General features: G+C 40.6%; 1 protein-coding gene across 2 annotated transcripts; it reads right to left on the bottom strand.

The window, feature by feature from the left end:
- Positions 1 to 303: 303 nt before the first annotated feature.
- On the bottom strand, positions 304 to 16726 carry LOC104926484 (macrophage mannose receptor 1). 2 transcript variants are annotated; one of them, XM_027282134.1, is made up of 50 exons: positions 16569 to 16726; positions 14806 to 14951; positions 14599 to 14711; positions 14360 to 14499; positions 13603 to 13826; positions 13407 to 13513; positions 13202 to 13320; positions 12944 to 13079; positions 12735 to 12817; positions 12517 to 12636; positions 12342 to 12443; positions 12093 to 12251; positions 11885 to 11967; positions 11653 to 11797; positions 11519 to 11563; positions 11269 to 11436; positions 10570 to 10689; positions 10337 to 10447; positions 10229 to 10261; positions 10002 to 10136; positions 9730 to 9876; positions 8721 to 8855; positions 8187 to 8344; positions 7921 to 8065; positions 7759 to 7813; positions 7598 to 7664; positions 7358 to 7491; positions 7227 to 7270; positions 6947 to 7120; positions 6702 to 6856; positions 6481 to 6594; positions 6233 to 6348; positions 5744 to 5895; positions 5463 to 5668; positions 5196 to 5373; positions 4895 to 5119; positions 4558 to 4727; positions 4399 to 4469; positions 3882 to 3982; positions 3652 to 3771; positions 2971 to 3108; positions 2733 to 2887; positions 2510 to 2609; positions 2159 to 2397; positions 1747 to 1930; positions 1405 to 1653; positions 1107 to 1289; positions 950 to 1015; positions 492 to 634; positions 304 to 400 (listed from the first exon to the last, which is right to left on the bottom strand). In XM_027282134.1, exons 1-50 carry the CDS (start codon positions 16627 to 16629, stop codon positions 356 to 358), a joined length of 6519 nt encoding a protein of 2172 aa, XP_027137935.1. In that variant the 5' UTR covers positions 16630 to 16726; the 3' UTR covers positions 304 to 355. The 2 variants fall into 2 exon arrangements, with proteins under 2 accessions (XP_027137935.1, XP_027137934.1); XM_027282133.1 differs by having other exon boundaries at positions 6702 to 7120.
- Between the last annotated feature and the right edge of the window lie 1330 nt (positions 16727 to 18056).

Here is an 18056-nt window from a genome sequence, read left to right as displayed (position 1 = left end):
AAAAAAGACATGAATTAAACAATTTGATATTTGGTGGTGAATGTTGGGAATTAACATTTGTAAATTACATTTGTCAGAAAATGCGGATGTTAAAAAATAACTTTAATTCATAAATCTGAGTTCAACACAGAGATATAAGATTAGATATTATTATTATTATTATTATTATTGGTGTTATTAATTATTTTTTTTTTTTTTAGTTTTTGTTTTTTTTTTTTTTGTTTTTTTGTTTTTTTTTTTTTTTTTTTTTTTTTGTATTATCATTATTGAAATAATAACAATAGAGTTGAAGACCTAAAAACTACATTATAGCTGATTTGTATCAAATTCAGTGTACTGTACAAAATGATGAAGTTTATGTGTCTGATTCTCCTGCGAAGTTGGGGTTGTTGAAAGCAGGCTGTAACAAAAGAACACAAAACTTAGTATTCAAACTCCCATTTAAAAACTTGTTTCCACAACAAACCATAACAAGCATATCAATAACTTACCACATCAACCCGACTGGTTTGTCTTGCTGGCAGGCTCAGGCTGCTCAGTTTATACCCCCGTACGCTGAAGACATAGAACAGCAATCCAGCTATCAAGGCAAGAAACACAATGGCTCCAATGATAGCGCCAGCGATCACTCCTCCTGTACAAAGAGAGATACAGAAGTGTTACTGTGGATGTTAAACACGTTTTTAAATTGAGTCCAAACTTCTACATGTGTGTTTTGATTTGGCTCTGTGTGGCTGTACTTGGGCAAAGTAAATGCATTTCAGAAAAATGTTTGTGATGGAGGTAAAGTCAAGGGGAACACCAAAGTGAGTAGGATTCATCTCATGGTGACCAAGAATGTCTGAATGAAATTTAACAGCAATATGTCGACCATCATTAGCCATGCTAGGCGTGTGATGAAATGATGCCAGAGGGAGACAAATTATATTTGGCACTTTGTCACACTTACCGTTGCCACCTGGATTTGGAGGATCAGTGGGAAAAACTGGATTTCCACCATCATCTGTTACATAGTCTGAAAGAGAGTTTTACATAGAGAAGCTGTTAATCTGCTATGAAATGAGCAAATGCAGTCCTCATCGGTATATCAATTAAAATAAACTCACACTGACGGTGGCGGCATGCAAAACCTCTCTTCTGCATGCAGTTGTTGTCATTCCAGCGTCCATCGTGGTACATCTCCACGCAGTTCTCTTCGGCCACTTGGCCGGGGTGGAAAGCTGCATTTGGCTCTCCGGGAGCCCAGTTGAGGAAACCCACAGCGGTCTTGTCTGTCCAGGCCCAGCCGACTAGAAAATCAAATGTAAAGGCACATATCCAGATACTTCATGTGTATTTCAACCGTCAGGTACAAATAGAAAACAACATTTCTATGACTGTTCTCTTGTCCATTTCTACACTCACAGTTGTTGTCCCTCGTGAGGCCGATCCAGATGTGGTGATATTTGGTGTAGTTCATGTTCCTGATGAACTCCACATCTGCTCTCTCGTGGATGGACACCAGCTCTGTCCTGTGTGACTGGCAGTAGTGTTGGGAGTCTGGCCAAGAGAAACCCTCCTTCCCGTCGTACACATAGTAACAGTAGCGGCCGTAGGGCACCCAAAATGGTAGACATTGCCCATCACCGGGCCTGGGAGTCGGTGGCGGGCTCTCTGAGAAGCAGCATAAGTTATATAATCAGTTTCTCATTATGGGTCTAAAAGACTCAGGGATAAAAGTGAGGAAAAACAGTTTGTGTTATCTACCTGAGCTGATCTTGCAGATATAGGGCTTAGCTTGGTCACACCTGGTGTCGTTCCAGGTCCCGTGGAAGAATGGTGAACCGTGCATACTCACGCAGCCCTCATCCTTGATGTTGCTAGGCTCTCCTGGTCCCCACTGAGTGAAGAAAACTGGCCAGCCATCAGTCCACGTGTACCTGCCATCATCCTGCGTTACAAGAAAATACGAGCTTGGGTTCAATGGTAAAAGGGTCAATTCATCCAAAAATATAGAGCCTGTTCTGTAATGATTTGAGGCATTTATCTTTTTGTTAAGTGTTAAAATTTTAACACTTAAAATACACACTTAATATATTAATAGTTTTAATTTGAACCCAAGTTTTCATGTCTTTAATGTGTGTTTGTTTTTAGATACTTCAGGTTAATGGTTAACTACCTTGCGCCTGAGTCCAATCCAGGCGTCCGCTTTGCCCTGCAGCACCGCTCCAGCGACGAAGGCCTGGTCATAGCTCATGTCAATACTGGCCAAGTTGCCTCCCTGCTGCATACAGGCTGCCTGAGCCTTGTCCCAGGGCAATGGCTCGTCCACCACCAGCTTGTAGCAGTTCAGATACCAGGAGATGTAGCCATCCGGGCAAGGGCTCTTGGTTGGGGGTGGAGGAGCGACGCTGCTTGCTGATGTGGAGGCAGATGGAGAAATGTCTTTTTAAGTAAGAACAAGGGCTTGACTGCTATATGTCTGAATGCTTCTGTTACTAGAAGAAGAACAAATGGAGTTTGTACTGACATTTCATCCTGGAGCAGACGAAGCTGTGATTCCTACCACAGACGTCATCGTTCCACTTGCCGCTCACCAGGTGACTGTGAGTCATCGCCACACAATGTTCCTGTTGAGAACAACAAGAAAGCCTCGGGCTGTCAAACCCTAAACGTGAGGGTTTTAAGCAAAGTTTGTCCTGCCTGCTCCACTAATCAGACATAACTCTGTAGGGTAAGTAAGGTATTCTCACCGCTCCTTGTGCGTTGTTGGGCTCATTGGTGTTCCAGTTGGTGTACAACACGGGGCTGACTCCGTCACTCCAGGCGTACTGATTCTCCATAAGGATGTCTGACAGGCCAATCCATGTTGGGAGCTCAAGATCTCTCAGGTAACTAGAAACAAAGTCTGAAGGAGAGGAGTGGATCAAAATATAGAGAGTAGTCCCTTTTTTAAAATAGACTGGATTAATTTTCATAGATTTAGCTTACCATTCTCGTACTGGTCATCAATAATTGCCAGATTTCCTTGTTGGGCTTTGCACCAATCCTGAGCATCAAACCAGTTTGCTTTCATGTCGCCTTTCTTCCCTTTAAACATGAAGCACTTGTTCTTGAAACGCAGCCAACCTGAAGGGAAGGGAGGTATAAATGATATCAAAATTACAATAATTTGTAACAATGGCATAATACACTTTGGATATTAAAGTGATAACCAGTAAGGTCTAAACTCTGACTGAATCAAGATTTATATTGTGTCAGGATATATACTGGCATGTTGCCCAGCTGTAGAGACAATAAACACCATATACAATGTATTATACTAATAAAACACTCTCCACTGTCTGTGGCTCTCAGCCCCAAATCCATTTGTTCCAACCGAAGATATACCGCAGATTAACACACATTTGATGCTCTAGTGAGTATTTCCAGCAGCAGGATGGGGTGTGTGGGATTAACTCAAAATAAATGAGTGTGTGTGTGTGTTAATGTCAGCTGGTGTAACAGTGAAGCTCATTTCCACGGTTTTAATAGTTTTTGGACAACCACACAGAGGAGTGAGCTGTATAGTGAGAATATCGCCAGACATGTTCACTAAAATGTTCTACCAACATATAACCTGCATGTCTATTTAAAACATGCAGGTTATAAGTAGATAGATATATGTGTTACCTTCAGGGCAGTTGCCCTCCCAGGGCTGTGTGGGTGGAGCAGGGGTGTGGACATCTCCAGGGAACTTCTTACAGACATAACCTGCCGAAGCCCGACCACAGTTGGCATCGTTCCATCCACCTTAACAAGCCACAGTTCATAATATATCACCATCAGAGAGTGTGAGAGTTCAATAAACATGCAGAAAGATCAAAATAATAATAAATAGATCGGATGTGGAATTTCAGTACCTTGATGTCTGTTCATCTGAACACACTGCTCCTCCCCGTTGGCGTTGTTGGGTTCACCTGAACCCCAGTGAGTGTAAATCACAGGGGAGAAGTCCACCCACCTGTGCAGGTAAAACAGAGAAATCTTGTCACTGACCTTTTGTGTGCACATCATGAAGAAAAAAATCCTCTATGGAGCTGAATTTACATTGTGCTGTAGCAATGATTTGGACAGGAAGAACAGCAGTTTCAGAGCATCAAGACTTAGAAGTTATTTATTGTTTTATTGATATTTATTTAGAGACTCCGATCAAAAAAAGTTTTATTTAAATGTAAATCCTATAGGTTTGAATCTGAAAATGTAAACTAAATCATTGTGAGTGCTGTCATAAAGTCTTGGCACTTGTTTCATTTCGCGCTGTGTGTTGAGCAGCTCTGGGATTTGTCTCTAACGACATCTGCTGCTCAGATTTAGGAAAAACTGAGCTGAATATTCTTATTTTCTCTTTAAATTCCAGTCACTTAAAAACACACATACATGTATTGTCCACTTGCAATCCCGAACATCCTCATCCCGATCCAAGCTGCAGCAACCTCACCCGTCCCCACCTGGATGAGCAGGACACAAACATATCTCACTGTAGCATATGACAACATATTCTTCTGTAAAGTAGAAGAAAACAAAAGAAAGGCACACCATGGTGTTCACGTATGCCTGCTCCTTTGTGTTCAGGATGGACACGAGCAAGGCTTTTTCTTTGTAGCAGCGCATCATAGCCGTGTGGAAGTCCACTATGTCGGTGTCGTTGTAGTAGTAGCAGATGTCGTCATTCTTCCTCCAGCCGGGGTTAGTGCCGCAGTCAGGAGCTGAGAAACGATTGGTAAGATCAGCTCATGACTTACACACTTACACTGAGCTACATAGTACAAATCATATTTCAGTTTGCAAGCTCAACTGTAATTTTCACATCTATAAAGACAGACCCACTGCCCAAATGAATCTCTGCTGCAGGTGCATTGTGGGGGCTGATTACCTGGGACGGGAGGTGGAGGCACCGGTGGCACGATGGGGTCCTTTCCTTTAGCAATCATACATATCCAGTCCTGGTGAGCGTCACAGTTGAGATCGTTCCACCAGGAGTGGCTCCCATTGGTGCTGCTCACCATCTCTACGCAGTCCTCGCGCCCCTCGTGGTTGTTGGGCTCCCCGTGACCCCAGTTGGTGTGAGAGAGAGGTGTGCCATCGCTCCATGAATAGCCTACATGATGAATATAATGAGAGTTTATTTTTAGTCTTGTTAGTTTCCAGCTGGATCCCCTCTTTAAAACACTCACCGCCTTCTGCAGGGTTGTGCTTGAGGCCGATCCACTTGCTGCTGGCTTTGCTGTACAGAGCCAGGAACTCTTCCTCCTCCTGACTGTGGATGCTGACCAGATCAGCTCCTCTGGAGACACAGTCCTCATGTGCTGCACCCCAGCTCTTCTTCATGGACCAGTCCACATTGTGGAAGAGCTGCAATAAATCGGCTGATGAATCAGCACTGGAAAATACACAATACACAAAATTGCCCTTGCAATCATAGTTGTAGGCGCCTTATTTACCCTGTAACAGTTTCTGAAGTGAGGAAGAGCCGTCCAGCTCTCATAACAGCCATGTGCATCAGGAGGAGTCGGAGCTTTGGTGGGTGGGGTGATATCGGGCCTGGGTTTCTCACAGATGAAGGCGTTATTGTCTAAGCACTGCTTGTCATCCCAGAAACCACCAATCAGGCCCGTTGTCATCGCCACACAAGTACCCTCCCCGCTATCTAAAGACAAAAAGGACATTTGCATGTATATACCATCCTGTACAGCTGATATCAGGGTAAGTGTTTGATCTGTACCTGGCTGGTCTTTGTCCCAGTGTGTGAAGGTGAGAGGTAAGCCATTGTCCCAGACGTAGTCCACCCCTCCACCTGTTCCATGCGCACGGAGGCCAATCCACCAAAATCCAGTCTTTCCTGTCAGTGCCACTGTGAAATGTGACTGTTCATAACTGCGGAAAAACACAGATAAGACAAGTGAATGAAGCCTTCTGGCCAGCCAGCCTTTTTTTTTTTTCAGCTCCTCCATCAAACACAAGGGTGAAAGTCATAGCATATTGCCAAAAAATGTAACAAATACAATTGTGCGAATATGTGATGCTACCAGAAAAGTCAAAAATAAAGAAACAAGATCAGGAAGAATCCATAAAAAAATGTTGTTTTAAAGATTGTAACAACTTTGGTTTAAAAATTGAAGAGAGGTTAAATTCAAAGCTATGCGAGTGTGTAACACTGGAGACTATAACCAGATCTAATACCACATCTCCCCTGCTATGCGGTCTAACTCACATGTCTCCGATGTGCAGCAAGGAGCTGTCCTCCAGCTTACAGAATTCCTTTGCATCCGACCAGCTCCTGGGCGTCTCCTCCATGAAGTAGCAGGAGTAACCGTATGCCGTCCAGCCCTGACACATATTACAGAGGTGAGGCTATGGCGGTATTATCTCATAACACAACTTACAGTTTGGCTCTCTTTCAACAGGGAACGCAACTTAACTAAGCTTAAGCTAAGCTTAAAAAGTCTAAAGAAGAGATACCTGAGGGCATCCGTACGCTGTGGGCTGTACAGAGGGCAATGGGTAATGAGCTTTGGGCATTTTGCATATGAAGGTGTTAAGTTCTGAACAGGTAACGTCGTTCCATCGTCCAGTCTGGAACAGAGATTAAATTCAAATGAATGATGGTCAAATTTTCGCTTTGATTCTGTATCATAAAATATAATTTTAATGGCATGTAAGACTTTTTCCATCCTCTCTACCTGGTGTAACATCTCAACACAGTCTTCACTGAACCCATCGTGGTTGTTGGGTTCCCCTGGAGCCCAGTAAGTGAAGGTCACCATGTGATGGTCTGACCACATGAACATACCAGGCATAAACAGGTCGTTCAGACCAGTCCACACGTCACTGGTGGCTGTGAAGGACAAATAAAGTTTATTCTGTTCATACATCTTATTAGAAACTTTAAACTGGCTTTCACCTTGTGATTTTTTTAAATCCATACCCATGTACAGGTAGCTTTCCAGCCAGCTCTGCTCTGTCATCGATCGGATGGATACGAGTTCGGCACCAAGACCCCTGCAGGTGCTCTGGGCATCACGCCACGTCTTTTTGTCTTGAAAAGGTTTGTAGCAGAAGTCTCCAAACTCATACCAGTCAAGCCCTGAACACCTCAGCTCTGTAAGAGAAAGGGAATCACTGCAATTATCATGAATAAAACAAAAAAAATTAAACAAGTAAGAAAAGAGATTTATTGAAGGGATTATAAATCCATCCCAACTTACCTCCATCTGAAAAAGTATAGGAGACAGGATAGCTCTCATCATATCTGTAGGAAAATACATTTGTTATTGAATTAGCCTCCCAAGACTGTCGCACAAACAAAAAGGATTTAGTCTGAAACTCGACCACTTACTGTCTTGTGGTGATGCCATTCCTTGTGGAGCCGGGATAGAAGTTCTTTCCAGCAGTTTTCAATAAAGTACAATCCCCTCCATTCGCATTTAATACCACTCCAGCATGAATAGCTGCAGCGCAGATGTTCGAGTCCTGTTAGAGGAGACAGAGCAGAGAGATATTTTTATATATGCAGTTTGAAAAACAATGTCAACACGTGCAGAAGTTAAGGCACAGATAAGACAATACATGCACATACCCCGCGATATTCTGTAGTGCCGTACACTATGTAACCTTCGTTGGCACAGCCTGCTGGACAGTGGACACTGAAAAGCACAGAAATAACATTATGGCACAGAACAGAAAACAAATACTACATGTAAGATGCATAAAGAGAATCATATTTCAGGTTTCACTCACGTCATTTTATCATTGGCAAAGTTGAAGTTGGGCCTGTTGGCGCATGTGACTGCATCTGTTGAACCACAGGTTTATATTATTGAGCATCATTCACAGAACAGCATCACAGCAGATTGTGTTACTGAAAACTGGAAGTGGACACCGGTGAAGTGGTTTTCTCACAGTCTGGTGTGCATCCCAAGATGTCGAAGCGAAGGCCTGCCATAATGTTCCACTCCACTGGGAGGATGCGGACATACTGAGCCGACACAGGTGTACCAAGCAGCTGAATTTCAGGAGTGGATCTGTCTGTTGAGCCTGGAAAAAACTGCAAATCAAGAAAAATAAATGACAACCAACGTTTTCTGTCTTCACAGTTCGGGTTTCAACCAGGAAGTTCGCAACCTCTTGGTGATGTTCAAGATGTTTAGCCGACTCTTCTTACTCACCACCCCGTCGGCTTTGTAGTCAGTCCAGGTAAGTCCATCCATACTGTGCTGGAGGTTAAATTTGGTGAGCCAGTGGTCATTCTGAGGACAACCTTGGATCACGACTCCTGTTACTTTTCTGGTCTGGCCCAGGTTTACCTGGATCCAGCTTGAGGCCGCTGAAGGAGGGAGACATTAGATATAGGATAAGATTAAAGTGAGGATATAAATTAAACATTAAATCTTCACCTTCAACCATTGTGCTGTTATCATGGATTATTCCATACATATATATATGTGTGTGTTATATATGTGTGTGTGTGTTTGTGTGTGTGTGGGTGTGTGTGGTGGATATATATGTAATATATATATATATATATATATATATATATATATATATATATATATATTATATATCTATATATATATATATATATATATGTATATATATATCTATATATATAATATGTATATTATAATATATAGCTACTATAGCTACTTATTGTCCTTAGTTGTATCCTAGTTTGTATGTGTGACTGTTGGCTTGGTACGTACGGCTTCCTGAAGGCATCCAGCAGGAATTTCCATTCAGACGGGCTCTGTTGGGAGTGGAGGAACCAGTGGAGGAGGAAGCAGTGAGCTGAGAGTCTGTGATGTTCCCGTCCTCGACGCCCAGGCCCTGCAGACACACTGTCACAAATCACAAAACAAACCGTTACCCTTCAGGTGACTCCAGGAAACATGGAGATTGAATTTTAAAGCAAAATCTTTTCCTACCATAAAATAAAAGAATCATTTTGATACATTGATGTATAATCAGGTGAATGGCCTCTTTGCCATTGCAACTCTGGGCCCTACACATCTGTTCTTGCACTATGTAAGTTTGTTTTTCCAGTATGATCTCCCACAAGAAGAACATGACGCTTCACGGTACTAATTCGCACACCACCAACTCTTTTGCAGATTTTGGCGAGTCATATTTTACGAAGAAATTTTTTTTTGCTTTTCCCTTTGATGTCCTTAAGCTGCTCCACCTCCACTCGCTGTGATTTACAGTTTCCTAATGTACAGTAAAATAAACTGTTGTGAACTACAGCTGCTGTTAGCTAATGTTAACTCAGTTTGTTAGTTATGCTGCCTGGACTGTGAGCTCAGAGCGCTGCAGAAGTGTTCCTGTTTGTACCACAGGTGTTCTGGACCTGAGGGAAGAGGTTTCAGGCCTGGGCCATTGGTGAATGTTATTGGGAGCAGAACCAGGATCTGTCATGCCAGAACCGGAGCTGTGCCAGCAGGTGTTGTAACCAGGCTCTATGGACGTAATGGCATTGACAGGCAAGAGTAAATCGGGGGCTGACTTTTAGTTGTTGGCGAGAGCTTTGTGAAATAAAGACTGAAAGACAGACACCGAGCTGTACATCACAAATACATGTATACAGCTGTCTATGTTTACTACAGTGGTATTGCACTCTGAAACTGGACGGTGCTAAATCGCAGAAATACAGATTTCTACGCAGTGTTGCTTTAAACTACTAAAATGAATCGAAGAACAAGAAGAAGAGCCCACCCTTTTGTTCACAACTGTAGACGATCTCAAGATATTTCGAAACAGTGGGGCACGGGTCCTCGTCCACATGAGCGTATGCAAAACAGAAGGGACGGTTGTCACATGCCTTCCTGAAGTAAGGAAGGACTCCTTCCACTGTGCAGCTCGCTACGGGACATAAATCAAAGGATACATCAGTATTTACTGATTAATAGAATAGATTAAGACAATTGCTCCATTTCAATCCCTTTTTTTGTGTGTTTTTTTTTTGAGAAACTACTGTGCAGTACCACCTCCTGATCCACCCAGATGTGGACAGATGTCATCACTGTTTCGCCCATAGAAAGCTGACTGGATGTTAATTACACTTTCCTCTGGACAGTGAAGGACAGCAGAGGAGTCCTGGCACACCAGCGCCGTCATGAATCCTGAAGCAGGAAGGATTCACACGTCAAATATGATAATAACAATAACAATATAATTATGCAGGATGCCGGGTCAAATGGTGAGGTATTGTTACCGTCATGAGGTGGAGGAGGCTCAGGTGTGTTTCCTGAAAGAGGGAACATGAGAATGAATGCCTTAAGTATTTCTGCGTGTTAACAACACTTAAGGCAATATATCTCACCTCTGCGCTTGCAGATATATCCTCTGTTGTATTCACAGTTGTCGTCGTTCCAGTAGCCGTTGTTAATAAGAATAGAGAGGCAGTCTTCACCGTAATAGTCATCTGGGTTACCTGTAAAGAAAGATGAGGCCAAGAGTAAGAATGAAGCTTTGCAAGACAACAATCCTTTTAGATTTTGTTTCCGCATGCAGTCTCATGGAAATCATTAAGAATTTATTCGGTTTTAAATTAACCTGCATTCCAGTGGATGTATCTGAAAGGAGAACCATCCATCCACTCCCAGCCGCCTTCAGTGATGGAGTCATGCCCGCCCATCCACAGAGAGATCCCTGTGGGAGCCTGCTGGATCACACCTGAGAGGAAACAACAAAATACACAAGTTTGAAACAGACAATATGTGGGAAAAAATATACAAATGGAAGACTATATCTTAAAGAGTAACTTAACACAGGCCTGAAAATAAGCCTCCAATAATGATGTCATGGTGTCCTAAAGTACACCTCTACATCATGGCAGCAAAGTGGGAAGTGAAACCACTAGGGGTCAGTGAAAACAAGATTTTTAGTGGCTGTTAATACTCTGCCAAAAAAAGTAATCAAAGTTTAAATTGGATTATTATTAGTATGACATAATATATATGTCACAAGCAGAGATTTCAAAATTATTGATAAAAAAAAATAAAGCAAATAAATAATTTACAAGCCTTAGTTGAGTAAAAACTGGTACAAACAGCACAATGTAATATCAGCATGCATATGTAGTATATTCTACTGTTATGCGTTCACCCGTGGATACACTTTGCTTTTTAACACTACGCTTTATGAAACTTTATAGAATAATAATAAATAAACAACATAAATAAATAAATAAAATCAGTGCAGAAAAAAAGAGAAAAATCACACATCAGAACTTAAAAGATTTTAAAGTCACACCGTGTATGAAGGCCTGTTCGTACGGATCAGTGATACTGACGAGGTCTCCTCCCTGGTTCACACAGTCGGCTCGAGCTTCCGACCACGTCCTCATCGACAGGTAGTTGAACAGGTAGCAGTAGTCGTTAAAAGGGTCAGACATCCAAGCTCCGCATTTCTCATTCCACCCTGCAACAAACACAACGCAAAAGAGTTCATATATACACACATAAACACACACGTATATTATCAGGTCATGCTTGAAGTTAACCTGGTCCAGATGTCGGGGGCTGTGGAGGAGGTCCTTGTCCTTTGCCTATGAGGCGACAAGGCAAAAAATAACTACAAAATATACTATGAATACAACACAAGAGAGACATGAATACATAATACAGTGTATCAGACCTTTTTTGCAGATAAATTCCTTTGTGGAAGTGCAAAAATCATCATTGAGTTTGCCAGGTTCGTGGTGATTCATTCCTCTGAGGTGCGCACAATCCTCGTTGTTCTGCCAGTTGTCTGGCTGGTTGGGTGCCCATGGGAGAAAGTCCTGAGATCCAAATACAAACATCACTCAAACTGAGATCATTTTACAGTTATATGCATCACACAATATGTTCACAGCTTCATCACGTACAGCAGGGGTTCCATCGGTGTACACAAACTGGTTTTCAACATTGATGTCATTCAATCCCACCCAGGCTTGCGCTGGCATGTGAGCTGCAGGTAAGAGACAAGAGGTGAATTCAAATGTCAGTTTATTTACATCCACAACATTCATATCATTTCTAGATTAATTAGTTCATGACAGCTAAATGAACTAGAGTGCTTTCTTAGCTGCTCACCTATAATAAAACTCAGCTCTTCCTCTGAGTGGAAGCTGACCAGGTGACCCTGCTCACTGACACAGTGAGCCTCAGCATCTTGCCAGTTTTTCACCGACTCAGTATTAAACTGATAGCAGAAGTCCCCATACAACAAATACCCAGCGTCACAATGGGAATCTGAAGCAGAACGATACAGTTATCACGACGTTATTAACTTATAGCTTTAGTTAGACCGAAGGTAACGAGGGATCATGAAGTCTGACGCACCTGGAGCTGAAGTTGGTTTAGGGTTCTGTCCACCTGTCATCTCACAAATGTAACCCAGGCTCTTGAAGCAGTTGGTTGTTTCCCACTTGCCATCATAATTTCCTGGAAGAGAACATGAACTGAGCTGATGCCAACCTCAACCGAGAAGATATGAAAATGTCACTGTTGATTCTACCTGTAAAGATTTGTCCACAGTCCCAAAAGTTTGCAGTGTTTCTGGGCCAACCAGGACCGTAGTTAGAAAATTGAATCGGGGATTTATCCACCCACTTGAAATCCCCATCCTGGTCTTTATCTGGTATTACACAGCAGAAAATGATACATAGATTGTAAAGAGACATTTTTATTATTGTTTCACAGTGCACTTTAAAGCATTATGTGTGTGGAGAGTACCTGATAGACCAATCCAGATGTCAGGAACATCCACTTGGTGAAAATCTGGAAGGTTCCCATTAATGAAGTACTGTTCTTCTTGACTGCACACGAGGAACAGGACAATTAAGAGTAGTAATTAGTAATTAAATGCAGCATTCATTTTATTTATTGAATTTTATGAAGAGTTCAATCTGGACTTATTGGACCTGTGTGTACTTCTTCCATACCTGTTTATAATCAGCAGGTGGGACCCCATACTAGAACAAGCGGTGAAGGCCTCGTGCCAGGTGGTCAGAAGATCGACATTACTGACCAACCAGTAACAACTGCCAGCAAAGCTCTGCCAGCCGGGAGGGCAGATAGCTGGTGGTGAGTTTTGGAGGAAGAGCAGGAAATGGTTAGAAGAATAAAGAAATAATGCAGCCTGTTCAACAATATTATAGTTTTAGACCGGAAATCACAGATCACACTTCAGTCTAACTTACTGTTCAGTCCTCGTTTACACATGTAAGGACGCTCATATCTGCACACATGGGTTTTCCATTTCCCAAATTCTTCCGTTTCATCTTTCATGATTCCAACACATGAGCCGGTCTGAGCATCACTGTTGGAAAACATGTGTTTAAACTTTGATTGCACAGATTATTAATCTTTAAGTTTAAATGATAGGTATATAATATGACATCTTACACTACAGGTTCACCGCTACCCCAGTTTGTGTACCCCACTTGGGTAGCATCGGACCAAGTGAACTGACTGTTTCCTGCTTCGACTTGACATGAAATCTTGGTGCATTTCTGGAGAAACAAAGCTTATCTTCACATTGTTGTACAAAATATTCATAACCAATATTAAATAGTAAAGTTTCTTAATATGTTCCTCTCACCAGTGTGGAAAACCCGATCCAGAGGTCTATATATGATGAGTCCAGTATTCCTGTGACATATTGCTCTTCTGGCGCTGAAGTAACGGACACCAGGTCTGCTCCTTCCTGTACGCAGTCATTTCTGGCTTCTGACCAACTCTTCCTGGTCTCGGCCTTCAGCTTGTAGCAGTTAGAGCCGTATTGTCTCCAACCGTTGGCTAAGTCGCACTGTGGACTGGGGTTCTCTGTAAAAAATATGTTTGAAATGTAGTTAGCTCCCTATGTGTATGGAAGTGGTACCTGACCAGAAAAAAATCACAAATGCCAAGAAAACTGTTGAGGAGAAATTGCTGAAGTCAAAGGTCAATGGTGAGGTCAGGAAGGAAGAAAGTGTTCAGGAGCCTCTGATGTCTTATGCTGTATTATTTATTGATGCTTGAGAGAAAATTCCATAACAAAAACAAACGAACAAACAACTAAAATGTCTCGAACTTATTAGAAAAAAGAACTATGTGGAATCTGAAATATATGTTTCAGTCGCTGTAGCATCAAAGCATTTAAAGTCTGTGTAGATTCCTTCAAAATACATGAAATATGTTGGAAAATAGTTGCTGAAAACACGTAAAAAGACTTTATATTACTGAAATGTGTTTTTCATCAGTTTTCAGTCCAGGATTTTGTGGGCGGTCCTAAAGGGTGGCTCGATGACACGCTGAGGCCACCCTGAGCATACCCCTGCACCCCTAGCACAGAGATAGATTGAAGATAGTGGATTTACCGTTGATGTGCTTGCAGATGTATTTCCTCTTAACATTGCAGTTTTCATCATTCCACTGTCCAAAGCTATATCCTACCACCTGACCACAGTCCTCCCCGGGCTCATCACCCCAGTTATCAGGCTGACCATTCATCCAGAACCTGAAACAGGAGAGAGATCATTTGAGTGTGCAGTTATCACACTTTTATTCATGTATAACTTTTTTTTTCTGATTTTAAAGAAGTAACAGAATTACATACGATAAGTATTCAATAAAAGGACTCCCATCGCTCCACTCATAGACACCTTCTGTGTTTTGATCATTCAGGCCGATCCAGTAGATTTCTGAGCTGATTTGTGTGCTCACCCACAACTAGAAATAAGATTTAAAAAATACATGATCCCGGAAATGACAAGAGTACGTTCAGCAGATGTCATTTTAGGAGTGTTATGTGTGTGTGTCTCACCCTCTCATGAATGTCCTGAATGCTCATCAGGTTGCTGTTCTGCTCCAAACAAAATGCGTTCGCCTCCATCCATGACTTTGTATCAAGTGAAAAGTAGTAACATTTACCCTCATTCTCTCTCCAGCCTTGCTGACACTGGCAATGGGCTGAAAACACAACGACACAACATAATGTGTGAAATAATACATCAAAAACACTGTCCTACTCTCAGGTTATAGTTCTTTTTCTGTTGTCGTCATACTATATATAAAACTCCACAAAGAGGCCGAGGCACTGCTCAAGAATACGTAAAGCTTTGTATCAATACCACACGATAGAAATACTCAATTACTATTAAAAGTATGCATTTAAATTTCACTAATTCAAAAGTACAATATAATTTCTCATGACTTACTGAATCTTCACAAACAAAATCTTTAATTAATTGAGGATATAATTAAGGGATCAGTGCATAATAATATAATATAAATTATAAATTAGCTTCACCTCAAACAACTACCACAGTAAAGCTGCTTACACATACATGAGTTAATAAAAGTAATAATAATAATATATTATTAAATAATATGTTTGTTACAGGTGCCATTTTACTTTAAGTTTTTAATTAATAAATTACATTTTCCTGAATATTACTTACTTTTATCTTAACTTGACTTTTACTGTGTGGTTGCACTAGTACTTTTATTTAAAAAAAATATTTGAATATTGAACATTTCCTCTGCTATTATCTGTTTTTACATTGTTTTAAAGGATTTTCCTCTGCTATTATCTGTTTTTACATTGTTTTAAAGGATTTAATACATCACTGGACATGCATGACGATGTACATGTAGAGTTGCTGCACCATTATGAAGATTACAGGACATAATGGAATAAAGTCAGAGTAAAAGTACTTTTCATGGTTGATGTGACCTTTCACGAGATAGTGAATCATTTGAATGCCCATCAGTCATAAAAATCCCATGACAGATCAACAGTTCAGCCATGTCAATCACCTCTCAGCACCTCCACACAGATCTTCAGGGTAATGTTTGACTTTAACAACTTTTAGAATCACATGTTTTGCACACAGTTTAAAGACCTCAAGAAAACCACTTAATGCAAATCATCAGAGTTGAAGCCACATATCAAATGTTTTTTCACCTCATCAGGAACATGCAGTACGTGGCTTTAAGATCATTAAACATCAGAGACTAAAAACCTGCTATCTGTGCCTAAAAGACCAAAACCATTACCCACTGATACAACATATTTTGGAATACAAAATATACCTAAATCCTCTGCCAGTAACACATCCACTTTTTCCTAAAAACAACTGGTGGACTAAAGATTTGGCAATAAAATAATGTCTGGAGGCATTTCCTTCACATTTGTAAGATACCCAGTTCATTTTGAGAGTTCATGACAGAATAACAAAGTAGTCAGATACATTTCTAATTACTAAGCTCTGATAATCACAAGACCATTAACTGTGAAGTTCAAGTAAAAATAACAAAAAAACGTAAAGTTAAAAAGTAAAGTTTCTTCAATGTTATCCACGAGTGAGCATCCTGATTTTATTACTGTTGAATGATATATTCATTTTAAAAGCCACTGTGGAAATGTATTTTCTTTTATCTCCTTTAAGGAGATTTTAAGAACCAGAGAAGTCTTGTTGCACTTCAGTATAATTTCTTCCACACTACAGCAGAAATTCATAGAATTAATTTAATAATAATAAGTGTAACAACAAAAAACAAAACACCAAAAACATTTGATCTTACCGCAAGCAAGAAGAGCAGCAAAACTGAGCAGCTGCAGAAGCATTCTCTGTCTCCTGTCCATGTTTATTTTTCTGTGTTCACCTCTTTAAGGTGTGTTTCTACACATCCTAATATCTTTACTCCGCTTTGTCCGGCAGTGTGTGTGCGCGATGTGTGTGATGTGCTCTGATTCTATCAGACCTCTGAGCATCTTCGTCTTTAATTCACCTCTTTTCAGCATCCGTCCAGGGTCCAAAGAGTGAAAGCAGTAAAACACAGATGACTTGAACTCTTGACTCATTTTCTACATTACAGCCTACAGTAGTTTGCTACAGTATAAAACTTAAATGACTGAGAATAAAGTTTGGTATCTTAGAGATAAAATATTTGAATTGAATCTAACCAGAAACAGCAATTACCAGTGATAAACACAATGCAAAATTAACGTTTTCTAAGGTTTTAAAAAAACTGTAATCTTTATTTATCTATCATTGCAACATATATTAACATTTATATATTATTTTTAGATTTCAAGAATTATTTTCTCCACATCACTGTTTGCTGAGTGTATTTTAATGTAAAGCACTTTGAGTTTACGTCTGACTGAATGCGGCTCACACAAACTATCAGGCTGTGTAATCCATTTTTAAACTTAAAGCTTCTTTAATAGACGTATTGACACACTGATTATGGAAGTGCATGCATAACATTTAACGCAGCGAAATCACAAAGTCCAGAAAACAGTTTATAACAACCACATGTCAACTCATGTCAATAAACGTTATACTGCCAAACTGCTCTGCCTCAAAGTGTTACTTTTTAACCTGCTTTATTAGGACGTTACAAAACGATAAACGCAGAAAATTTTGAATCAAATCCTCATTTACACGTTATATTGCTCAGCGAGAGATTAGCAATCTGATATGAGCGTACCTACTTTTAAAAAAAAAAGGTATGAATTCACGAATCTTCACAGAGGAAAGTCATGTGCAGAAAAATGAACCATGATCACAACAAGTCTTTAGTTTGGAGCAGTCTGATGAGCAGATTCTGGGATTCAATTAATTCCTTCACAGAGTCAATTTTGGAAACCTGAACCTTGCTTCTTTTTATGAATTAACATGCCTAATTAAAAAACAAACAAATACATGCAGAATACTGATTACTATAACATTAAGCTGTTACTTAGACCAAGTAACTCTAAAATAAAACATATCCGTGGACTTATTTTTCCAGATCTTTGGCTTCCATTATTTTTCTAACATGAAAACCACATGACGTCCATGATGGACGTGCCTCTGTCCTTGAGCCTTTAAACAACATGAATTATGGACATATGTTGCTGTTACCTACAACTCTGTTGCTGTTGTTGTGTTTCTCGTATACTTGTATGCTTGCATGTAAGGGGCTGAATTTATATACCAGAAGTACATTGTCTTTTTACTTTGTGTGTTTGTTTTGTATTAGTATTGTCTCTTTATTTCTCGGGGTTGGCAGGAGGGGATGAGG

The sequence above is a fragment of the Larimichthys crocea genome, chromosome IX (genome assembly GCF_000972845.2).
Source record: "Larimichthys crocea isolate SSNF chromosome IX, L_crocea_2.0, whole genome shotgun sequence".
Lineage (NCBI taxonomy): Eukaryota > Metazoa > Chordata > Actinopteri > Sciaenidae > Larimichthys > Larimichthys crocea.
Note: the sequence above shows the minus strand (reverse complement) of the source record. Positions and strands in the feature narration are given on the sequence as shown.